General features: G+C 41.3%; 4 protein-coding genes across 5 annotated transcripts in view; all 4 read left to right on the top strand.

The window, feature by feature from the left end:
- trmo (tRNA methyltransferase O) overlaps positions 1–25,472 on the top strand; it is a 101,548-nt gene that overhangs the window by 43,724 nt on the left and 32,352 nt on the right. The window lies entirely within an intron of this gene.
- Positions 953–5,012, top strand: LOC134464984 (cytochrome P450 2U1). The gene is made up of 5 exons (XM_063218344.1): positions 953–1,522; positions 1,826–2,479; positions 2,605–2,766; positions 2,862–3,029; positions 4,362–5,012. Exons 1-5 carry the CDS (start codon positions 1,081–1,083, stop codon positions 4,538–4,540), a joined length of 1,605 nt encoding a protein of 534 aa, XP_063074414.1. The 5' UTR covers positions 953–1,080; the 3' UTR covers positions 4,541–5,012.
- On the top strand, positions 5,291–11,502 carry hadh (hydroxyacyl-CoA dehydrogenase). 2 transcript variants are annotated; one of them, XM_063218346.1, is made up of 8 exons: positions 5,291–5,517; positions 6,019–6,143; positions 6,235–6,392; positions 7,517–7,643; positions 7,971–8,060; positions 8,150–8,222; positions 9,086–9,202; positions 11,184–11,502. In XM_063218346.1, the coding sequence occupies exons 1-8, from the start codon at positions 5,397–5,399 to the stop codon at positions 11,300–11,302; spliced, it is 930 nt and encodes a 309-aa protein (XP_063074416.1). In that variant the 5' UTR covers positions 5,291–5,396; the 3' UTR covers positions 11,303–11,502. The 2 variants fall into 2 exon arrangements, with proteins under 2 accessions (XP_063074416.1, XP_063074415.1); XM_063218345.1 differs by having other exon boundaries at positions 5,292–5,513; positions 6,015–6,143.
- coro2aa (coronin 2Aa) overlaps positions 13,453–25,472 on the top strand; it is a 28,061-nt gene continuing 16,041 nt past the window's right edge. Inside the window, exon 1 of the mRNA XM_063218360.1 lies at positions 13,453–13,632. The gene's annotated coding sequence lies outside the window, so the exon portion shown is untranslated. The remainder of the gene's footprint in view (positions 13,633–25,472) is intronic.

The following is a 25,472-nucleotide window of genomic DNA, read 5'->3' as shown; positions in this document are numbered from 1 at the left end:
TGTTCCTTCAGTCAGTGGAATAAATAACAGTGAAGTTTACCAATACACAAACATGGATTTCTTCTGATAGGTATGTCTCAAAGGGTCCTGGGAGGCTGCGACTGCGAGGGTGTGCTAGACGGCTGCAGCAAGTTGGCAGGAAAAGTATAGCAAAACTAAATAAAAATGAATAACTAAAGTAGAGCAAAATAAACCACAAAGCTTTACACTACTCCCACTAAGAACTGGGTTTTGGGATGCACTTTGATGATACAGGTCGATGGTCTGCCTGCTGGGCATTGCTGCCTGACGCACCTTCTCCAGTGCCTTGGTCAGCTACACCCCTGGGCATGAGCGGGTCACCAGCTGGGGACCACCAGTCTCGGATGTTTAGCTCCTTCAACCCCTTTACATGTCATTGTGGCGGAGCGATGGCACAATAATTGTGTAGCACGGGCCATGTCAGGGGGACCTTGGCTTAAGTCTACTGGTAGCCTAAATGGGGGGCCTTATGGTAAAGTTTAGGAACACCTTTGGGATGAATTTGTTCGAGCTGAGACTGAGAACCAGGCCTTCTCGACAAACAGTGTGTGACCTCACCAAGACACTTTTGGAAATGGTCAAACATTCTTATGAACAGACTCCTCAACCTTGTGGACAGCCTTCCAAGAATTGAGGCTGTAAAAGCTGCAAAAGGTGGACTGACATCATATTGAACCATATGGAATGGGATGGATACTTAAGTTCATGTGTGAGTCAAGGCAGGTTAGCGGATAGGATACTTTTGGTAATAAATAGGCCTAGTGTGTGTACGCATATAATTTACTGTTACAGAATTCACATGTCTACCGTCAGTGCCGCTGCGCAATCACGAACGCGCTTACTGCTTGTCTTTCACGGATTCAGACCAATCAGCGGCGAGGAATGACTTCCTCTACCAACCAAAACACAGTCAGATGATATGCCCCTGTGACCGACGTTGCATCATGGCTGCGAAAACTCAAGCGCATACAATTTGATGAAGAAAGGTAATAATAAGAATACTCTTAACAAGGATTTATGGAACAAGGCAAGTCCTAAGCTGCGCGCCAATCTTGCGCAATGTTCTGGCACATATGGCAGGAGATCCAATTCAGTTCTGTCCTGTCTGTGGTTAATGTAGTGACACTGACTGTATTTGTTGTTGTTTACTTTTGTATGCACGAGTACAAGATACGCACAAAATACTCTAACATTCCGCCTGGTCCTAAACCATGGCCTTTAGTTGGCAATTTTGGAGGCTTTCTTGTGCCCCCTTCTATATCTCGACGTTTATGGCGAAATCGGCAGGAGAATGCGAAAAGAACAGGTCCTGTTTCGCCTCAAGTCGCACTAATGGAACTTTCGAAAGTCTACGGGAACATATTTAGTATTTTTGTGGGCAGTCAGCTGATGGTGCTGCTGACCGGCTATGAGGTGGTTAGAGACGCCTTGTCCCACCATGCAGAGGTGTTCTCTGACAGACCAGATGTGCCTGCCATCACGATTATGACAAAGAGAAAAGGTAACGGCTCGCATTTGCGCAATTTCAGCCCTGACACTTTTTTTGCATATCAGTTAGGCCTATATAGGCTAAAGTAGAAGTAAAAGTACGGTCATGGATGCAATTACAACGCCAGTCGTAGGCCTATGATATTACCCTACATAGTTGCAAATATGTTTTAGGCTACAATACTTGTGCTTCTACTTTCAACTCTGCATGTCATTGATAAAGTTTATATAAACACATTTTAACTAGTTTAGGCTAATGTATTTTGATCAATGTTACATTTACAAAAACTTTTGTTGTTTTTCCACTTATTTGCAGGGATTGTTTTTGCACCCTATGGCCCAGTATGGAGAAAACAACGGAAATTCTGCCACAGCACTTTACGCAGCTTTGGTTTAGGGAAGCTCAGTTTGGAGCCCTGCATTTTGGAAGGGCTTGCTATTGTTAAAAGTGAACTAGTGAGACTCACCAGAGAGTCAGGAGAAATGGGTGTTGACCTGACGCCTCTGATAAGCACTGCTGTGTCCAATGTGATTTCTTCCATTAGTCTGGGGCAACGTTTTCATCATCAGGATACAGAGTTCAGCACCTTGCTGGATCTAATGGCACGTGGGCTCGAGATCAGTGTGAACAGTCCTGCTGTTCTCATCAACATCTTCCCCTGGCTTTACTATGTGCCCTGTGGTGTGTTCAGAGAGCTGCGGCAGGTGGAGAATGACATTACAGTGTTTCTTAAAAACATCATTGCCAGACACAGGGCCACATTAGATCCAAACAACCCTAGAGACCTCATTGACATGTACCTGGTGGAGATGCAGGCCCAGCAGACTGCAGCAGAGCCCGCAGACAGCACATTCTCGGAGGACTACCTTTTCTACATCATAGGTGACCTCTTCATTGCAGGAACTGACACCACCACCAATTCCATACTGTGGATGCTGCTCTACATGTGTTTATATCCAGACATTCAAGGTACAGACAAGCTTCACATTATGTCCTGTTGCGATGTTTACATCACTGAGGACAATATAACAGCCCTCTCTGTTATGTGTTCTGAGATTTGACATTCTTTCTCCATTGTGTGTTTTTGGCCACAGAGAAAGTGCAGGAGGAGATTGATGCAGTGATTGGCAAAGACAGAATTGTATCACTGACTGATAGAGGATCTCTACCCTTCACCGAGGCAACTATAATGGAGGTCCAGAGGATGACAGTGGTTGTTCCTCTTGCAATTCCTCATATGGCTTCAGAAACCACAGGTGGGGAAATGAACCTTACCTAAAGAGCTTTTCAACACTACAAAAAAAACAGCTGATTTTCTGACTTAATAAAATTATTATTTTTCATTCAACAGTGTTCCGAGGTTACACTATTCCAAAAGGAACAGTTGTTATTCCAAACTTGTGGTCTGTACATAGAGACCCAGCTGTTTGGGAAAATCCAGATGATTTCAATCCTTCTAGGTTTTTGGACGAACAAGGAAAACTGTTGAGAAAAGAGTGCTTCATTCCATTTGGAATAGGTAAGACTGCTATCACTGTATCATGCACTTAATGGGCACTTAGTTGGATAGTCATTGCCTGTGATGGACTGGAGTTGGGTGCATGTAACAAAGAAAAACATTTCATGTTCTTTGCCAATCTCATCGATTGGTGGTCAGATTTACATTAGTAGTAGTTCAGATACACCACGCTCTTCCATGTGGTGCGTCTCCAGTTGAATAACTTAGAATAACTTTTCATAGCAGCAGAAGAATAGACAAACGTTTCGGCTGTTGCCAGATTAAAAAGAAGAAAGGAATGACCAGAGTGCGATCCACTTTTTCACCTTCCAGATTTATATTAGACCAAATGATGACTGTTGTAAATGGCTGTATGTGCTCACCCAAGAGGTTCCCAAATTTACCAGCAGGGGGGGCTTTTTCATCAACAATTAACATGTTGCCCCTATCTCAGCTGCACATGGTCAGACAATTCGGACTAAATATGATGCGACAGATGGTCAATCAAGAATGTGTTGGAGATGTTGGTCTGGCAGTCAAGGGCAATTGCAAAGGCATAGTCAATGACTACAAATGCCTAGTTAAAGTGTCATAAACATCCAGTGACAGAACATGAACCCATTGGCTCAGTCTGCTGGTGCGGCCGTGCATAGTCCTGAATCAGTGGCCAGATGAGTAGGGTGAAGATTGTGACTCCAGTGTTATCGATCCGATATAATATAACATGTTGAGTAGACCTGACTAATCGCTGGAGGGTGGTGCTATCCTAAGCAGGCTGGGAAGTGACCAGTTAGAAATTAGAATGCTTTCTTTGGTACAGTGGTAGAAATTGGCAAGTATTCTATCATCCCATGCATATACCATTCTTTTTATTCCATTTTTTTATTTTATTTTTATTTTTATTTTTATTTATTTTTGCTTCAACCAGGAATGCACAATTTTGTTGTGCTTGTCACAATGACAAATAAAATATATTGTATTGTATATTGTATATATCTATACAGCTGCCTCTGAGAAAAGTGTCACGGTAATGCTGCTTTTGTTATGGAATGGATGTGTTGAGACTTTGTTGTATTCAGTGTAAAGAAATGTGAAGCCATCATGTCGTGAAAACAGTTTAACTTTAAATCCATGTAACCCTTTCCAAATGGAAACCTAAATGTGGAGCAGCAAGCCAATAAGAACACTTGAAATTTACAGTGGCATGGTATTTATCTAAAAACAGCAAATTTGTGAATGGGGAAAACATTTTTTATGATGAAGACCTATCTTGCACAATACACCTTTAAATTGACAATAAACAAGTTGGACTTCCCTGAGTAATGCATAACTGCCAGTTATCTTTTTTTGTAGGCCGCAGAGTATGCATGGGAGAACAGCTGGCCAAGATGGAGCTTTTCCTGATGTTCACCAGCTTGATGCAAGCTTTCACATTCAGATTACCCAAAGGAAAACCGCCACCACCGATGCATGGACGTTTCGGCCTCACGCTGGCCCCTTGCTCATACACTGTCTGTGCGACAACGCGCTGACATAACATGGAGGACTGAATCAAGATAATCACTACAATCCAATAGACTTTTTTTAAAGGAAACATTTCTTACATTTCATGCCTGCATAATGAGCTGCACCCTTCATTACCCATTAACATGCTGGAATGGTAGTTTGCAGCTTTTATAAGCGTTGCACCTTTTGTAACCAGTAATCACTGACTTACTCTGTCCAGCTGTCTATACATTTCAGGATGGGGCGCAGATTTGCCATCTGATGATGATGACATTTATTTTTGTCTATATATCATTTCTTTTAAAAAAGAAGAAAGGAATGCACTTTATCAGGGAACTTAATTTAAAGCTATATTTGGTGCTCAAAACATACATTTCAGAGATTAGTGAAACCTACCATGTCATTTCAGTCCAAAGGCTATTACTGTAATGTAATTGTTAATGCAATTTTGTCTTGGAAATGTTGAACGGGTTGACGATAAACAAACTTGAACATTAAGCTATTGAAACACTCTGAACCTTTGTAGATTATTATGATAGCCTACTGCTATTTCCATACCCACTGTTTTCCATGTAGGTATTTTTTAATGCTAAAATGAAATTATGTATGTAGGCTATTTTTTTAATATTTGAAATCTACCCAACAGATCACTGTCTAGCTCACAGACCTACTAACCAGGTCTGTGGTCTAGCTCTTCGACTCCAGGTCTAGAAAGTAAGTGAAAGGGCACGGCATGTTACCACGTGATCAGCGTCACCATGACCTTCTTCCCAGTTTCTCGATGGAACGTCTCCAGTTGCAGTAGGTTCGGACTGGAGTGATCATCAACCAGACGTTGTGCTAACTTCTCATTGAACGGTCTTATTGACTTGTTTCGGAGACATGGCTTTTGTCACTCGTCAAATAATAAGGACACTAACAACGTCTGCGACCCGTAATGCAGCAATAAAAACCGTAACAATTATTGGAGGCGGACAAATGGGCGCAGGTATCGCACAGGCAAGTTTGAACTTCAGAACAACATGCTAGCTAGCGTCAGGAGAGCAACGTCAGCTAACAATCAGACTTTTCGTAGTTACAAAGTTACTGTGATTTGAGTTTGAAAAACCCATTTCATTTCCTGTTGTTTGTTGGTTCAGTCTTGTGGTGAATGAATACATAAGAGTTGGAAACTAGCAGTGACTAACCAGTACCAGTCATTTGTAAATGTCTACAAATTCTGAGGGAAATGTTTTACAACTTTCCAACTGCCAACATTTCGTGGTTGCATGTTGAATATTCTTGCACTACTAAATGGCAATGCATAGACGGGACTTCTGCACACCGCACAATGTTATGTCAACGAATAACAAGTCCACCACTTGCATGCTATCTTTGCTCCTCCCCTGCTGTTCGCATCAGTGTCACTTGTCATTGCTGGAGTGCATGAATGAATGGAAGAATCAATGCGTCTGAGTTTGACCATCATCATCATAATCATCACATCTATATGACCCACAGGTAGCAGCTTCTACGGGCCATACCGTTGTGTTGGTAGATACCAATGAGGACATACTGAAGAAATCTGCTAAAGGAATTGAGGGCAGTCTGAAAAGAGTGGTCAAGAAGAAATTTGCAGACAAACCAGAAGTCAGTAACTGGTTAAAAAAAAAATTAATATTATTTGAAGTCCGTAGCAGCCTAGTTATTTGATTCATTGTTATTTGATTCATTTAAATAGGCTGGAGAGGAGTTCATTCAGAAGGTTATGAAGAACGTTTCAACATCTACAGATGCAGCTGCAGCTGCCCAGAAATCTGACCTGGTTCTGGAAGCCATTGTGGAGAACCTCAAAATCAAACAGGGTCTCTTCAGTGCTCTTGACAAGGCAGCACCCCAGTAAGTGTATCTCTTCAGTGTTTATCTTCAGTAAGTAATAATTAACATCAACACAACACGTCCGTTTATATTGGCAAGGCCCATTTTGTTATCTTGTTGTCTAAACATTAGGCTACTCGCTTGAGGACTCGCTGTGGTTCAATACTCCAAAGTGTTAGTGAGTTTTACTTTTTATCTGTCAGGGTTGAAACACTTGCACCTGTCCAGTAAGGTCTAGAGGTCTGGATTCATCCGCTGGTTTCTTGCAACTGCCAAGCTGAAAGTTTACCATTTCATTTGGTTATCTCAATTCAGGTTAAACTTGAGATAGACATGCATAAAATGCAGTGTAAGGGGATAAACGTTAATTTATACAGTATTTAGGACTTTGTTGAAAGACTATTAATTGATTTTTGCATGCAAAGCAAAAGTTAAACGTTAAATGCAAGAGTTCATGGGAGGATGAAAAGCTAACACACTGCTAATTGAGAGGGTATTAACAGCCAGTGACTCAGTAGTAATCTAATTGGGGTCTGACACACCAAGGCGGTAAAGCGGCGCGGAACGGCCACGTTTTTTACCGGCGTCGGTGAAAATACATTGAAACCTATCTGTCCTTACACACCAACCGGCGGTAGTCGGGCGTCAGCGGCGCGGGAGCCGGCTCCGCGCCGTGCTGCATTTGGAAAATAGAACTCGAGCGTATTTTTCACGCCGGCGACCGGCGGTGTCTCATTCAAATGAATGGCAAAGTAGCATGCTAGCTTTGGCTGTGGCTAGGGTTTTGAATAGGACTGGCCGCGCACGCCGACGCTGTCAGTGTGCAAGGCAGAGAAAAGCACGCCGGCCAAAACTAAGCAGAAAGACCGCGTCCGTCCTGCGACCGTTCCGTTCCGCCTTGGTATGTTTTGGCCCTCAAGATGATTTGTGTAGCTCCCCTCATCATTATTAGATGGACCGGCATTGGCAATTTTCTGATGTGGTTTTAAAAACACTTTCAATTGTAAACCGTACTGCTGTGTTGTGAATATAAAATACATCCACTGACTTGACTGTAAACATTAACTTCTAACTTTTTTGTGTAATTGGGAAAGGTTTTCTTTTCATGTGATGATGGTAATTTTTGTGCATCTTCTGTTCTGTAGGCACACGATCTTTGCCAGCAACACATCCTCACTCCCTATTACAGATATTGCCAGCTCAACGACAAGGCTTGACCGATTTGGAGGTCTTCATTTCTTCAACCCTGTGCCTATGATGAAACTTGTTGAGGTGTGTGCATGGTCAGCATGGGCTTCAGTTGACTGACATTTAAAAGACTGTGCCTGATCACAGCATGTATGCATTATAATCACAGCATGTATGAGATATTAGTCTGAGATATTCTATGAAGACTCTGTGACATGGAAAGTGGTGCTGAAATTCTATATGAGAAGTTGACAATGAAATAAGCCAAACTCGTTTTACTGTCATGTTAACATTCTGAAGTCTGGGGATGTAGCTTTATTTTTCAGTTTTTTTCTGTTATCAATCTATACAATTTGTATGTTTGTGGATGTTCCCTTTGATTATATGAACTTACATTAATGCACTTTATAGGTAATCAAAACCGACTCAACGAGCCAGGAAACCTTCGATGCACTTATGGCCTTTAGCAAAGCACTCGGCAAACATCCTGTGACATGCAAAGTAGGTCGTTTTATTGCCTTTTTTGTATTTTGGAAAGTTGAAGTGTGAAGTGTGTTTCTGCAGCCCTGTAAATGTTCTGTTATTTATAGGATACACCCGGATTCATTGTCAACCGTCTGCTGGTGCCATACATGATGGAAGCAATTCGACTGCACGAGAGAGGTATTTTCACTGAACATTATAGTGAAACATTACTGGTATGCAGTTATTCTTGTTGTATGACATGGTTATGGTCAATAGGACAGCAGGTGCTGGATTTCATAATACAGGTCCACCAATACTTTTTGTTTGATTTCACCTTTTTGTCATCTAAAAAATATTTAACTGCAGTAACAGACAGTAATCTAAGCATTCCACAAAAAATATTTCGTATTATGAGTGCAATCATTTTTTTTGCCATGTCCTGTAACCTGCACCACCACAAGATAAGATTTTATTTGGGCCAGTGCCTACCTTCGCCTTCTTTGGGAAAGCTGTCAGACTCCCTTTTACCTGATTTGAAAGCCATTTAAAGAGTTGCAACACTAATTATTTTGGCTTCAAATTACGTTGGCAAGGATATTTTTGTGGTTCATCAACCTGCAATTGGATGAAAAACCCTCTGAATCTGCTATGCTGCCCTCCATTGGCTACAATCATAACACTAATGCCTCTTTTCCACTGCTGGTTTTCTGGAAGGACTACAGCGCGACTCGGCCGCCACATTTTGCTTTTCAATTGGGCACAACACGGCTCAATCTAAGAGCAAAAAGTGGCAGCTGTGTCGAGCCGTAGGCCTACCAGGTAGTGGAAAAGAGGTATAAGCACATTTAGTGGTGGTCCTTGACTCTGCTGTTCGCTACGGGAGAAACAACACTGCTTGTGCCATCTCTCAAACTTTGCAACTTGTGCCTTGGCTGAAGATGAAAACCAAGCAGAGTCTTTCTAGTTCTTCATAAGATCATTCCCACCTGTAGGGCAACCAAAGACACTTGGGATTGCATTCATTTATGGAGCCTTACAGAACTTGTCTTGTTTATGTGTAGGTCATGGATCCAAAGAGGACATAGATATGGCCATGAAACTTGGTGCTGGCTATCCTATGGGCCCATTTGAACTGCTCGACTATGTGGGTCTGGACACAGCTAAATTCATCATTGATGGTAAGATTTTTTCATATGCATCGAATGACTTTGCACGACATTCAGAGCGAACTAAAGTCGGGCTTACACTGTGCGACTTTTTGCCCGATTTTGCCACGATTTGTCACTCGCACGAGTTTTTGACAGTCAGGCCAATTTCTTGCTCAATCGTAGGTCAATCGTGAGTCTCACGTCGTGTATGGGGTAACGACAAGCGATTTCACCTCACGATCGCGCGAAAATCAAAACTGTTTGAAATTGTGGTCGTGCCTCGTGAGTAAATCGCACAGTTAAAGCAGATTTGCATTTGACCCGATTTGACACCACACATGCACAAATTAATAGGGCCGTGCGATTCACTCTTAGGCGCGTCCTCATCTCCACCTCAGGTGCGCATGTTCCCTACTCTGCAGACCCGGGAAACATGCCTGTCGTGTCGCGCAGTGGGAGCATTCCGACTGTGGGTTCGTATAGTGTACTCATATAGTGAACATTTAAATCATGAAATTCCCTCGTGCAGTGTGTGCAGGAGCTCAATACCCACGAGTGAAAATATCGTGTTATATATAATAAAGTGTACGCCCACCTTTTAGATTTGCAATTACACAGTGCCCTAAAAGTAATTGTTTTTTAATTGTCAATACTGTAGAAAGAAAATGAAAGTGAGAGAAAGAAAAGATGAGAAAACAGATAGTGAAGTGGGCAGGTACCAAGTTTATAGTATGAATTGGGTCAAAAGTTTCGGATATCCTTTTATAAGCTTTGAACAATAGATGGCAGGAATTTTCACCTGTTCCTTTTGACAAAAGTGGTAATGAATTTGGATTAATTTGTGGTTGGTGCACTCTTAATTACAGTTCAAACACATTGAATGACATCTAAGTATGATATGTGCTATCTTAGTTGACTGCTAAACACAAATTTCAATCTGTACAATTAATCATGAGAGGCAAGAAGAAGAGGTGCTGGCAAACATACCCTGCATGTGCCTTGGTAATATGTTACCTTGTGCATCTAGATCTCCATAGAGAAGTGGCAGACAGTTAGTAGTTGGAACTGGTTGAGGAGTAGTCTGTCTCTTTCCCCATAGACTCACATGGAGATAGTATATGCCTGTGTGATTATAAGTCTTCATGCTGAAGTTCACAGTGAAATTTGTGCCAGTTTCTGCTCTGTTGTGCTACTTCGAAGCCATCTGTAAAGCCTCATTGCATTGCCTTCTCAGGTTAGCTGAAGCTTATTGCTCCAAATAAATGTGTTTTGTTCATGTCGATCATGACATGAGGTCGCAATCGAGGGGAAATCTGGGATGCTAAGATAACTACGTTTCCTGCTAATTGCACATGCAAAATGTGAAAATCTATTCTGGTAAGGAGTACTTTCTGATCAGTTTTGCAAAAACTGTGCTAAAATAACTATGTTTCCTGCTAATTGCACATGCAAAATGTGAAAATCTATTCTGGTTAGGAGTACTTTCTCATCAGTTTGTTTTAATTTAAGACATAAACCAGGAGTTACTGCTCTTAACATTCATGGGTGTATGCATAATTCATTTTCCTATATGTGTTCTTCTATTTATATTGTTGGTTCATTGTCTTTAATGTTGTGCTTCACTTTGTATGTGACAAATAAACTACACTACCTTACTACACAATAATTGCGGTCTCTTAAGAGATCCGGTGACGTTTACACACGCTGCTCTTCTGTTTATGCGCGGTGCCATGTTGTTTAGTCTCTTGTGCTAATAAAGACGGCTCACTCCTCCGAGTCTAAATTTGAGAAGTTTTCGGCATTTCTCTTTTCATCCAATGGAACTTCTACAACGTTCATTTAGGTTTTGATGAACCAGAATACGGTCAAATTAATGAAGAACTTGTGCTACTCCCCATGCACGCCAAATATGGTCAATATTGCGTTTGAAATTTATTGTAAATCCATTGATCAATTATATTCTTCATTTATGCACCAAATAGTAAATTCAGGTTTTCCTTGTGTATTTTAGGTTGGTGCGCAATGGAACCGAACAACCCCCTGTTTTCCACAAGCCCAATGCTAAACAAATTGGTGGCCGAAGGGAAGTTTGGCAAGAAGACAGGAGAAGGATTCTACAAGTATAAGTAACAGCAAAGTTCACCTGGTAATGGAAGAACAAGCAAGGGCTACATATGACATGAGATTACTTATCCTCAGGTTAAGAAATGGACTCAATAAATCAAACATAACTTCTGTGCCTTACAGTAACAAAAACTTGCCTGTTGTGAGTCATTATCTCAATATTTGCCTGGAAAAGTAACAATATATTAAATGGATTAATTCTGTGATGTATGGTCTGTTGCCATGCTTTTCTCCAATTGTTATGTGCCGTTACATTTGAAGCACAGGGGGTTACTTCATATACCCAATACAGTTCTTAGTTTTTCTTATTTAATCAAAGTTCTTATAAAGTTACATCACTCTGCGGCCATCTTGGCAATGCCTTCAGGGAGCTATTTTGATTGGAAACACCAGACCAGAGACAGTATTTACATTACATTACACAAGCTGATGTTTTTATCCAAAGTATCTTCCAGATATTACAGGGTATTGGTTACAGTCCCTGAAGCAATGTGGGGTTAAATGCCTTGCTCAACATCTGTAACCCTGTGATCTATAACCATTATACCACGGCTGCCCAAAGATCAGGCTTATAAATGACATTATATTACACGTAGCTGGTACCTTTATCCAAAGGGACTTCCAGATATTAACGGATATTGGTTAGTCCCTGGAGCAGTGTGGAGATAGGTGCCTTGCTCAAGGGCACTTCACCCTTGATAATGCCATAACAGCATTTTCAAATATCTTTGCCTAGTGCTCAGCACAGACATGGTGGTGGAGGAAAAAAATCAATCCAATGTAAACCATAGTAATAGGCTAGGCCTACTTTACAATAACATTAACTCAACATGAAAAGTTTTAAAAAATGCTTGAAAGTGGCAGGTCGCCAAGATCAACATATGCAGCAAAAGGTTGGCCCAGATGATCATTGGATCTCCAGGATTTCCGTTGCCTCAACCTAGTATGTCAGAGTAAAGCATCATGGAATCCCACACCCAATCTTGTAGTTGCAATTTAGGAGTTAACCACTATATTGTTATTTTAATTCAACTTCTAAACATATGTATACCTAACAACATTAAAAAGCATTCAATGTAGGTTTTAGACCTGTGATGTCAAATGATACACTCAAATGACCCCATCTTTCCCTACAAAATTCTCAATTGTTTGCAAGCACCTTTAACATCCAGCAGAGGGAGGCCAAGGATGGGTCTGTACAGAGCCGGCTCTGGCTCTGTACAGGGCTCTAGCTTTGGCTCTGGACAGAGCCGTGTATGAAGCCGTATGTGTTACAAGGCTACACACCACCCCCACCCCCCACGCACGCCCATGGGGACCCAGGTTTGAGTCCACACTGGATCATGTCATAACCCTGCCCCATCTCTCTGTCCCAGTGATTTCCTCTTGTAGTCTTGACTGTGAGTGTCCTGCCATCAATAAAGGCATAAAAAGGTCATACAAATATCTTTTTTTTTTTAAAAACAACTCAAAATAGGGAGTCAGAATTAAAATCTTGGATGAGTGAAATCTGTTACAAAGGTCCAACATTTCGCAAACCATGCACACTAAATTGTGTGAATTGTTGCAAAATTGTAGCCTACAAAATGTAAAAATAATATAAAAAACGCTGCTATCTATGAAGGTAGTAGGCCTATGGTATTTTTTGTTTGTTTATTTCCAGAATTGATGCTGCCCATTGTCTTTCTCATGAAAATGTTGGCCCTACTACCACAATGAAATTTGTGGATGGGCTGCACGTTTGGAAACACCTTCACATCAAAATCACATTTGAGCAACTTCATTCACACAGATTCAGTTCTGCATATTCACTAGCTTTTGCGCAATTTACATTAACATCAGCGTGAGCATAAGGACGGAGAAAACTCTAATTTGGTGAACTAATGGTTATTCTGGGAAATTGAGTAGTGATAACTACATGCTGAAAATAACAAGCTATTACACGGCACATCTTAGCGAGCAACATAAGGAGGACCACAAGGCAGGATGCATTACAAAAATCAGGCCACTGCGTCCGTGAGGCGCGCTCCTCCTCTCTTCCAGCATCATTCTCCACCCAGCAAGCCTGCATTAGGCTACCGTCAACATTGCAGCGCCACGCCAATGCCGGCGCACGAGTAGCTAACGCTAACTTAAACCCAAATTAGTGTTGTGTTTACTTTGCTAATTGTGCTGACACAGTGCGCATCATCTCATCAAGGAATGTACACGTTTAATATTTCAGAGGTTATAGATTAGGAGAGAGTGCAGACACTTTTGAAGGGCGTCTGTCGGGACGAGCACCGTTGGATAGCCTCCTTTGTCACCTGCTGACATCTTGTGCCATTATTACTAAGGTAATTATCCTTAACGTTGTAACGACATAGTCATTGAAACGTTGCATCAATGGTGTGTAAAGTCTCCATCAGTAAGGTTTTATGTTCATTCCAGGTGCGTAAATGTCTAGTACTTCGCGAATAACGCACACTCGAATTTAATGTGAACCCGACAAAGTTGCACTGAAGTCACTTATTTAGCGAACTGTAAGTTCTATACAGATGACCCACTCTGATGGCAGCGCAGCAATTAAGTTTTGCCCTCTGTAGGCCTATTCTTTGTGAAGTGATCCGTGTGGAGTGTGTGGAGTTAGGACCTGTAACGCGTATTTGTTGGGTAGATTATATGGCCAGATGTGTTAGTGACGTCCAATGATCACGTGTTCCATAGGTAAGTGTGAGGTTGTGAAAACACCTGCACACTTTGTATGAAACTGTCTGCCACTGTATTATGAAAGGCCATATTTATAAGAAATAGTTGCAGATATGCAGACTGCGCTCCATTTTTCTGGGTTATAAAACTTGCCTGGAAGAGTTAGAGTAAAGTTGAGCTGTCTATAAAATAACCTACTAAACTGCCAGTACAGCTGTCATCAGAGTTCATAAGCCTAAAATGGTCATTGGTGTCCTTCATAAGAGAGAGAGGATAATGATTCTTCTGATTAATACCATAGGCTCCTGTGCTGTGAGAAAGCCCTGTAGCTGGAATAACAGCTGCATGGTTGTTCAGAGGTATCAAAGTCCGCAGGGCGAGACCAGTCCAGAAGGGAGAGGGAGGTGTACCCTGTGCAAACATGCCCATGAACCAGCCCTTTCCCCCTTGATTAATTGTCTCTCATTGAGAAAGTATTATTCTCTAAGTCATATGGGGTGGTGCTGACAATAGGGCAGTCATGGGTAAGCGGTTAGGGCGTCGGACTTGTAGCCCAAAGGTTGCTGTTTCGACTCTCGACCCGCCAGGTGGGTGGGGGGAGTAATTATCCAGTACTCTCCCCCATCCTACCCCATGACTGAGGTACCCTGAGTATGGTACCATCCTGCCGCACTGCTCCCTTAGGGGCGCCATTGGGGACTGCCCCCTTGCACGGGTGAGGCATAAATGCAATTTCGTAGTGTGCAGTGAACACTTGTGTGCTCTGGAGTGCTGTGTCACAATGACAATGGGAGTTGGGAGTTTCCCAGGTGAGCTTTACTTGGCTTATGATTCCATAATCACTGTCACATATCCTATATGTGTATTGCACAGTTATTGTGAAGCTGCTCTGCTTCACAAGCCAGTTTAGTGCATCCTTAAGGGTGTGTTTATTGTACGAGTGCCCCCGTTTGACTCCCTTTCTGATTAGAATGTTGTCAATACACTAGATCCTCCTGTCTAGTTTTGGCTGACCGGAATGGCTAGATCAGTGTGAGGCTCACAGCCATTCTGAGCAATGTGTGAAGGGCCAATGCATTTAATAAGCACAGCATGGGCACAGAAGACACCTGGAACGTGGATGACCTCATGTTTTCTTGGTTTGTTCTTTGTCTGAGGTAGGCAGGTTGTTTAGTGATGCCTTCTTGAGTCATACACCCACTAGCGTGTGATACAATGGAATTTTTCACTAACTCTTGAGTCCTGAACAACAAACACACACGCACACACACACACACACACACACACACACACACACACACACACAGATACAGAAATGTGTCTAGAATAATACATCTCGATACAAGAATGTAAATGAATACGTTTCCCTCTATCCTTTGGTGTCTTAGGCTGCTCGTTCGTCTATACTCCAAGACAACCCAAGCAGGTTCTCTTCTTCCACCAGTAGTGAATCACAGCCCTTAAATTTGCTGTGTTGAACAGATGTGTTTGTGTATGTGTGTCTGTGTCTGTGTGCTTGCGGGTGTGCATGCGTACGTGTGTGTGTGTGCACGTGTGCTGTGTGTATAAAAATAGACATGATAGTACAGTACCATCAATTGAACTGGTTTTAGTGTAGCATATTTCTGCATCGCCCGGTGAATGATGATGCATCGCTCCTGCTGTGCTACTGTAATCCTAAAGCTTCTTACATAACCAGGCAGTATCTGCACATGCACAGAAAGATGGCAGCCTGACATGATCATCCCTGTGTGTGTTTTCCTCCACCCTTAGCTTCTCCTCAGAACTGTTACTTTCTCAACAGCTGTTCATTCGCATTCACTGATGGAAAATAACCACACAAGCCACCAAAAGGATGCTACAGTGAGGGAGCCGGTGGTTGGCCAGGGGGGTAGCTGGTGGAGAAAGGGCTTAATCTGCTGGCTTAGCCAAGGGCATTAGTGTACCAGGCACCCCCTGCTGTCCTCATACATTTCATTTTTTTGCCATCTTGTTAGGAGATGAGAGGTCAGTTGTTTCAGCACGTGTCTATAGTTGCCAGCGACAGCTGTCCAGTGCTGTAGGGTTATCTCAGCTGTGGCAGTAGAGTCTCTCCTACCCGGGAGATTACATGTGTGTGCGAGCTCGTTGGATTCGCCCTGGCTAGCTGGTACCTGTTCATCGCTCTGTCCTCAGCCAGCAGTTTTGCAGAGGTTCCAGGCTCAGCCACTGCCATCATGTTTATAAACAAGTCTATTAAGTCTGTTAAGTGTGGCTAAACTTCAGAGATTACAGAGTAACGGTTTCCAGCTGTTGCTGTTGTTGCTCTTGGGATGTAAACAAACAGGAGAAGCTCTGCTTGGGCTTTGAATAGACACCGGTTTCTTCTGATTCCCCAGCTCTGTTTCCTGCCCAGCAACATGAAGGTCATACTCACAACTAAGAAATGTCGATCAGAGAGAACATACTCCATCTATTATTAACGTGATGGGGGTGTAATGGAGTATGTTGACGCAGCAGCGGATGTATAAATGCTCCTGTGTATATGTGTGTTGTGATTTGCTGAGCACAGCATCTGTGTGTGTTTTCCTTATTAAGTCCCAGCCAGTCCAGGGCGGTAAACCACAGGGCACTGTGATTCTCATCGGTACAGGGAGGGACCACACCCTGCAGCTCACTGTTCCCCTCATATCATCACAACCCAAACGCACTCTGCAAGGACACAGCAGAGGGTGCCTTGTGCGCTAATGCAATATGATATGACAGCAGATCTGATTAAGACCCTTTTCCACCAGCTACCCTCTGACTGGGAACCCTTGACTTCCTCATATCCCCCTTGCTGTATGTTAGTAGTGGATATGTGGGGGAGGTTGAAGTGGACATGGTTAGCTCACAGAGTGGCACTGAATTTCACTTTGGGTTACTGTCTGGCTCATGTCAATCTCCCTGGAATATTCTGAATGGAGCTCAGTTTTAAGAGGCTAGCCAAGTGATCCGGCCTTGACTGCCATGGCTAATGAGCTTAAAAGAACAGGTCCTGATTGATTTAGGAATATTTAGTAGTGTGAAATTCAATAAAGCGAACGATTGCAGCGGATGCATTGATTCTTTTATCCTGTCTTCCGGCTTTTGGAGGGTATGAGAGCAATGGAGTAAGGTTGTGCTTATGTCTGGCCCGTCCTTGTGGTTTGGATTAGTCAGTGTGTAGCCCACATGTACATAGTCATTTTTTCTTTCCATTAGATAGTAGTCGCAGGAACACTGCGCAATGGTAGATGTCTGTAAAGATTCCAGACACAGAAGCTAAATCGGGTCACAAAAGGGGATAATGAACTTCTGGGCAGAATAATCTCTACAAGTCCAATATCTCCCATTACACAGGGCCTTTTCACATTACCTTATGGAATATATTCAACTACCTGCCATGTCTTATTTATCTGCGTGTAGTCGACAAAGTAACAGCATTGAGACAATATTTCCTGGGATGTTTTGTAAATCCCTTGCACTCTTGACACGCCATGTGGGGCCTCCACACTCTGCCAGCGATTACTTACTAGTAAGGGATGTGCTTTCAACAGCCTTGTTTGGACTTTGCCTTGCGTTACGTTAATGATACGGTCATCATTATCTGATAAGTTCCCCTTACTGGGTCATGGAGCCCAGCCTCTTACTGTAAGTCAATAAAGGGATTGATTTGGTGTCAGCTTTCACATGACCGTCTGATATTTGCTGGTTGAGTGCACGAGTGAAACTCAGCTGGTGGCAGTGATTCACACAGAGCTGTGAGAGGTTTGTGGAGATCACATGGAGGAGGCCCTTATGAGATGGAGAAGGATTGCTTTTTTCATGTTAAACTTTTCTTGCCAACGGATCACAATGTGGACAGCTGTTTCTGATGGACGCCAAAGTACTTCAGTGTTGTTTCTTCATGTTTTAATGACACACTGTATTACAGCTCAGGCATTACATAATACTTGATCAATCAGGAAGCACCCCGGGCCAGAGATGATGCACAATCGTGCATCTTCACTAAACAATGCAGAGCCGCTGTACAGACATGCACAACAGCACACAAAGCCCAGTGTGTCATTTGTTCATTCTGGTAAGCTACATTTGCGGCAAAGTATTATACTGTATGTTTTGGTGTAGTATTGTGTATGGCTTTAACTTTGAATGAGAGATTTTAGGGGGTGACCTAAAAAGGCCTCCCGCAAGGCTGGGAACAAGAGGGGAATGGTCATTAAATGTAGCATTTGGGGATTTTACTTATTTGTTCTCCTCATGAAGGTCATTACGTCACTTAGGTCTATGATTCACCAATTTCTTAGAGATGAGTTCATCTGTAGGGAGTTTCATTCTGGGTGTATCGGCCGTATTTGAGGTTAATGATTCATATTGTTTTTAGTTTTAGAATAATTCATATTTAGCTGTTTTATATAATGCTGCCTGGTGCTTAACTTTGCTTTTCATGTGATAATATTTAATTATTCCTGGCAGTAGTGACCTAGCCAGAAAGAAGGATGGCCAGACAAATAATGTATTACACTGTGTTTTCTGTGAGACCCAATGAAAATAACTTCTGTGAAGTAGTGGATCCTATGATATCCTTTGTCCACACCTGCTTTGCTTTGAGCTCATATACAGTAGATACAGTTAGGGCCAGAAATATTTGGACAGCAACACAAGTATCATCCTTTTCCACCCTATACCTCACCACAATGGATTTGAAATAAAACAAACAAGCTGTGCATTTACTGTAGACTCTCAGCGTTAATGTGAAGGTGTTAAAATCCATATCGCATAAACAGGAATGAAATAGCAACGTTTTTTGTGTGTGTTGCCCACTTTTCAAGGGATCAAAAGTAATTGGACAGTAGGCTTCTCAGCTATTTTCCAGTCAGATGTGTATTATTCCCATACTACACCATCACCAAGATGTCAATACAAGGTCTTAGAGTTCATTTGAAGTGTTCCATTTGCATTTCCATATATTTTTACGGAATATCCATGAGATCCAAAGTCCATCTGTCACTATCAGTGATGCAAGCCATCATAAGGTGGAACAAAATCAAAACAAACCCATTTGAAAGATGGGGAAACATTGAATATGACTAATTCAAGACTTCAGAATGTTGGAAAAAAAATACCAGAGTAACACCAAATTACCTGGCAGACATGGAAGACAAATGCTGTGGATGACAGGCAATATTCTGTATCTGGTGAACAAAAACCCATCTCCCAACAGTTGGCCAGATGTAGAACAGTGTCCAGGTGAACGGTGGATACATGTCCAAGGCAACAATCAAGAAAAAGATCAAGAACATTGAGGAACACTTCACCATAGGAAATACAGAGGGTTCACTAAAAGATGTAAATTATTGATTGCATCAGAAATAGCAATACCAGATTTGGCTTTGCCAAACAACGTCTTAAAAAGACTGTATAGGTCTCGAGTTACATCCTATGGACAGAGGAGACAAAAATCATCTTGTACAAGGGTAATGGGAAGAAATGAGTGTAGAGAAGGGAAGGAACTGCTCATGATTCAAAGCATACCACCCAATCAGTGAATCATGGTGGTGGTAGTGTCATGTTGTGGGCATGCATATCTGTCAATACGATTATCCCCTTTTATTTATTGATGATGAGGACTACCGACAAAAGCCACAGGATGAATTCTGGCTATATTATCATGTCATATTAAACCTAATGCTTCTGGACTCATTGGACAATGCTTCACAGTGCAGATGGACAATGACCCAAAGCTTCATCTGAAAGCCACTAGCCATTTCTACCCCAAAAAAGTGGAATATTATTCAATGGCCCAGCCAATCACCTCACCTGAGTATGGTTGAGCAAGCATTTCACTTGCTGGAGGCAAAACTGAAGGGACAATACCCTAAGAATAAGCAGGAACTGAAGACTGTTGCAATAGAGAGCTCACCATAGCATCACCAGGGATAAAACCCAGTGTCTATTGATGTTTATGGATTGCAAATTACAGGCTGTAACTGACTGGAAAGTATTTGCAAACAAATAATTAAAAATTGAAAGTTTGATGTATAAATACTAGACTGTCCAATTACTTTTGGTCCCTTAAAAATGGGGTAGCACTGATAGAAAATATCATAATTCCTTCACAGTTCACTTGATTTGGACGCAAACACGCCCATATTAAAGCTGAAAGTCTGCTGTTAATGTACATCTCGTTTGTTTCATTTCAAATCCATTGGGATGGTGTACAGCACCAAAAACATGAAAATTGTGCAGATGTCCAAATATTTATGGCCCTAACTGTATAACGGCTAAGCTTTTTTACTTAAGCGTACCATGTTTTCTAGACTTGATAAACACACCTGCAAGACACCCAGCTTCTTTTTTGCATTGCTCCCAACCAAATGGAGAATATGGAAAGGACATGAATGCAAATTTTCCTGCGGAGTGTTTAGTAGTTGTAGCCTGCTTGGCTTTGTGAAGTGTTTCAATTCCATGCACCTGTTACCCTCTGCCTTTTTATGTGGTGTGCCCCAGGAAGTCAGAGATTTCAACCAAATGCATAGATCTTTTTACGGTGGGGTTTTTTATTTTTGTTATGGACAAACACTAAAGGAGTTATCTATTATATGAACTCCAGATAATATACATATATATTAGGGGTGTAACGGTACACAAAAATCACGGTTCGGTACGTACCTCGGTTTTTGGGGTCACGGTTCGGTACATTTTCGGTACAGTATATGGGAACAAAATAGAAAACCATTTTCTTCCTCAGCACGTTGTTAATTTCACCAATTTTTTTTGAAAATACAAACGAAAAAAAGGAAATACATTCAACCTGCTACTTTGGGTCTGAGATCAGTGTAAGAAATAGTACTTTCTCCTCAAGGTTTCACAAAGACCAAGCCTCTACACCTGTTTTTTCTTGCATTCTCTCTCAGGGTTCTACACGAGCCTCTGCATGTAGTAGCAGCATAATGTAAAACACTGATTCTTGAAAGTTTGGCAAAAACATGTCCCAGCAGTAAAATGCTAATTCTGTTGAAAATCAACAAAATTTTCACGAACAAAATGAATCCAGGTAATGGCCAAGGGGTCTGTTACACAAATATACAGTTGTTTGAAATATTTAAGTGTAATTTTATTACTTTTCATGGCTATAAACCTGTCCACACCCTGTAAAAACGCCTGTCCCAAGGACTGGCATCATCATTTCAATTGACTTAAAATACAAAAATCACTAACAGAATTGAACAATATCACCATGATGTGGAAGACCATATTAAAGTGGTTCTACAGATGTGCACATAGTGCATGTAAAACAATATTTACTACTATTTTCTGATTGCTCAAAGTGTGTCCAGCATATTAGTCACCACCGTCAGATTTTTTTAAAAAGACAATAAAATAAAAATTAAAAAAAAATAAAATGCACAAGGTCATTTTCATTACTGAGGACCCCTTTTCAAACCTTTAGGTCTACTGCATACTTCACCATCACTGAAGCTCCTGTAAGTTTACTATTTTGTCCTCAATTTGTTTATTTGTTTGGACACTGGTACTGTCCCAACCATAAACTGTCAACACCGTAGGATGTTTTAATAGTATTATTTTACATTAATGTTAATTAATATATACTTTCTCAGGAAAGGTATGAAGCACCCAAGAAACAGAGCGAAAATGAAAAGGCTAATGTGAACAAACAATGCATAATATGTAAAAGAGTGTTTTTTTGTCTCACACCGTCAGATGTCACCACCGTCAGATTTTGTTCCGCTCATCATCTTGTTCCATATTTTACTAAATTGTGCTGGTTAATGAAACATTACTAGGCATGTTAGTAATAACTGTGATCCAAAATGATACTCTAGACACCACTGAGGTGCCTTTGGAGGTTGTTTTGTCAGAAAACCTTACGGTGGTGACATCTGATGGAGTTCACCAAAAAACACATGTTTTACATGTTTTTGACATGTTTTAGGAATATGCATACAATAAGTATCTACAGTTATGTTGAATTGTTAAAGTAATTCACTTTAATACAGTAAACATATGTTTTTACTTCTAATTCTGTCTGCCGCTGTTGACAAAACAAGAAAGAGCCCATTTTATGAAAAATGTTAAACATGGGGAGCTTGGGCAATACATTCACTGCACAGCCAAGACCTACATCTATGATAATACACCTCTATATTTTGGATTTGAACAACTTAAAAACTGTTTTTGCCACATTTTCAAGAACCAGTGGCCTACTTCCTAGAGAATCTAACTAATGAAGAAAAAACACATGTACAAACATACTGTGCACACACAATCATAAAGTGTTCATGCAAGATGCCATTGACTTGAGAGGGCTATTTATTTTGCTAAATGCAGGTACAAATTAGGCCACTTTCACCACTCTCAGATTACTGTCACCACCGTCAGTTCTTAAGTCACCACCGTAAGAAGGAGTTTTGGACATTTTAAATGAATGTGCTTACAACATTTTCCTTAGGAGTTGTTGAATTATCAAAGTAATAGCCAAATTAAGCCTACAGGAATATTTGTGAAATTACAAAAAATTGTTTGGTCTATTTAGGCGTTAAGTAAGCATCGTATGATGGTACATATTTTAAAATTAGAACACCTGAAACAGTATTAAAATAGAACAAAAGTGAATTTTCAACATTTAAAGGTATAGGTGTGAACCAAAAAATACACATAATCACTTAAAAACTCCAGATACATATGCAACCAAATCAATACAATTTTAATTACTTTTAATTGTGTCTGACGGTGTTGACAAAATACAAGGTGTGATCAGAGAAAAGCCTGATTTCTGAAAAAAATACAAAATGGGGAGATTGGCCTTGTGCATTTCTGATATGCAAAGACCTTAGTCAACAAGGATATACCATATAATTTTGTAATTCGCTTTGTTTTTTTCTGTCAACATTACAACCTGTTTTAGCCACTTTCTCAAGAATCAGTGAAAAACATGAACAGAGTAGCCTTTTACGCAACCTTTTGGTACTCTGTACAGCACTGTTCGATTCGGTACAGGTCTTTTCGGTACGATACGTCGGTTTGGTTCAATATCGTTGCACCCCTAATATGTATATACTGTATATATATACACATAGTACAGTATCATATAATATTTTAAAACACTGAAACTCAACATACTTTTATTCAAATTCCCAGTGAAGTCATAGAATTATAACAGATCTCAGGTGCTTGTTTTCATGCTTACCTACTGTAGCATCAGCCTATAGCCACATGTCATAATTGTTGACAATCACAGAAATGTTTTTGAACTGTCCATAAAGTAATTCGACCTTCATCAGGCTACAGTACAGTCATTGGGTAGTATACAGTAGTTGTGATATACAGTAGATTGGTCTGCCACATAAATCCTGAATGTTTGTCACAATCAGGAGAACAGGACCTGTCCCTCCTCTACTCTTTAATTACAGAATGCAGGGAAACACGAATGCAGAGAGGGACCGCTCTGTCTAATCTAACAGCAGACCTCTTGCATGCTGCTGACACCCAAAAGACCTCTTCAGTGGTAACTACGGAAACATCTATGGAAACAGCAATGGCCCGTTTGCCCCTCACATCTATCTTGAGTGAATTAGCCCTCATTCCAGTCTGCAGCCTAAAACAGGTGTCCTTTGGCAAAGAAAGCGTCTCATCACCAGTACTGCTGAAATGACAGAGCCAGACATAATAGTGGCTTCTGCCTCACACTGTCAAAGAGCACCCCCCAGGTTCCCACTGGACTTAGCCATTAGTCTGCTCATAAGGGCGTCGGAGGTGGGGGCCATCATTAAGACTCATTGTTGTTGTTTTTTTCTAACATTTTACCATGTGTAATAATTATAAACATAAGACTGATTACATGATTCTGGAATGCTGCGATAATGCCGTCCGATTTTATTGTGGTTAAATATCCATATTTACACAATGCAGAGACTTCCAACCATGAAGCTTTTGTCTGCTCAAAGCAGGGTGAAGTGATGTTGCTGAGAAGTCCAGCTGTGTGGCTCTAGAAGAGCTTCTGTATTTCTCAACCTTAATGGGTTTCTACCCAGCTTAGCACTCCATGAATATGAATGCTGGGCTGGTTTTGCTCTGCCTCTTGATCGGCAGGAGGTTGAGTCTGAATGCAGAGGAATATGTCTCTGAATGGTCCCAAAACATGGGATTTAGTTGCCTATCTGGGCTTTGAGAGCTAAGGCCCACAGATAGAAACTACCAGTAGAGAGATCTTGGTTCGGTTGAGGTTGAGTGTCAGGGATAGTAACATGGCTTCCATGGTGACCAAATTGTGTATTTTCATGGCGACTAGAGAGACATGGGGACATTGGACAGCACATTAAACTGTGAGTTAGTTTTATTCCTCAGCTTAAACGTTAGCCTTTGAGACCCGAGACAGATGTGTTAGACACAAGCTGTAGTAACCGGCTGCAAGGGTCACACTATATCAGGCCTGAGCCTGACATCCCCCCCCCCCCAAGCTCCCAGCCCTCAGCTTTGAACATGAGGAAACAGGCTTGAAGTTAGCCTACTTCCAGCTTCTTTGACACAAGGTCCACCCAACGTATCTTTAGCCACTAATTGTTCCCAGACAAAACGTTGTGATCTTGGCGTATTTGTCTTTGTGTGTTTGCATGACTGTATTTGTTCACAATTTGCCCCCTCTCTCATGTCTACTGCAGTGATGTACTAGGAGCTACACTTTCCTGACTCCTGCTAATGTTAACCTCTGTCAGTCAACCCTCATACTGCTGGATGGGTCTTATTGTGCTTTGGGCCAGCTGCCATCTCTTATTGCATTGTGTACTGTCAGTTGTCTCCACCACTACCGTTAAAGGGCCCAAGATATAAGAAAAGATGGATTCTGTTTGGGTTTCTACCAGTTAGCTTTGTTTGTTTCCCAAGTTGTTCAGACAGGTCCACTGCTCACCAGTAAAACACTGGTAATTAAATACACTAGAGATGTTCTATCATAATTCAGTTGTAAAAATTGGAGAGTGTGTCAGGTATTAAGGCCAAATGACAATAGCTTGTTTGATCGGACAAATGACTGAGACTTGAAAGGACAGTTAAGGATGTTAAAATAAAACAGAATGTAATTGTATGTAGCTGTAACAGTTTCTAACTGAAAGTCTTCAGAAAGAATTACGTTGAAGTTTTTGACTGTAGTTCTGTTTCCAAACTTAAGAGTGCATTCCTTGCATTTTAAAGGCAGGCCTTTTTGACCTGCAGCTGACAAGGTGGTATATTTTTCTTTTTTAATCTTTTTTGAGGACACAAAAAAAACACTACAACTTTTACTCTTTATAGGCTTCAAACCTATAATAAGACGTAATAAACAAATCTTGAATCTTGAATATGAATGAGTATCAAAGGTTTTTGTTTTGGTCTGTTCTTGTTTTGCTTTATTTTTGTCCTGTGTGGCAGTAAAACCTAAAGAGCAGCTAGACAGCTCGCAATGATGGACAGCTCTCAATTAGAGAAGTGA

This window comes from Engraulis encrasicolus, chromosome 16 (genome assembly GCF_034702125.1).
Source record: "Engraulis encrasicolus isolate BLACKSEA-1 chromosome 16, IST_EnEncr_1.0, whole genome shotgun sequence".
Classification (NCBI taxonomy): domain Eukaryota; kingdom Metazoa; phylum Chordata; class Actinopteri; order Clupeiformes; family Engraulidae; genus Engraulis; species Engraulis encrasicolus.
The sequence above is the reverse complement of the archived record's forward strand: the minus strand, read 5'-3'. Positions and strand labels throughout refer to the sequence as shown.

What these genes read in the sequence shown, in the direction of transcription:
- LOC134464984 (XM_063218344.1), top strand. Translation starts at nt 1,081, where the DNA reads ATGTTCTGGCACATATGGCAGGAGATCCAATTCAGTTCTGTCCTGTCT. An exon ending in GATTATGACAAAGAGAAAAG is followed by an intron (nt 1,523 to 1,825) that starts GTAACGGCTCGC and finishes ACTTATTTGCAG; the next exon opens with GGATTGTTTTTGCACCCTAT. An exon ending in TATGGCTTCAGAAACCACAG is followed by an intron (nt 2,767 to 2,861) that starts GTGGGGAAATGA and finishes TTCATTCAACAG; the next exon opens with TGTTCCGAGGTTACACTATT.
- hadh (XM_063218346.1), top strand. Translation starts at nt 5,397, where the DNA reads ATGGCTTTTGTCACTCGTCAAATAATAAGGACACTAACAACGTCTGCG. An exon ending in AATTTGCAGACAAACCAGAA is followed by an intron (nt 6,144 to 6,234) that starts GTCAGTAACTGG and finishes TCATTTAAATAG; the next exon opens with GCTGGAGAGGAGTTCATTCA. An exon ending in AACATCCTGTGACATGCAAA is followed by an intron (nt 8,061 to 8,149) that starts GTAGGTCGTTTT and finishes TGTTATTTATAG; the next exon opens with GATACACCCGGATTCATTGT.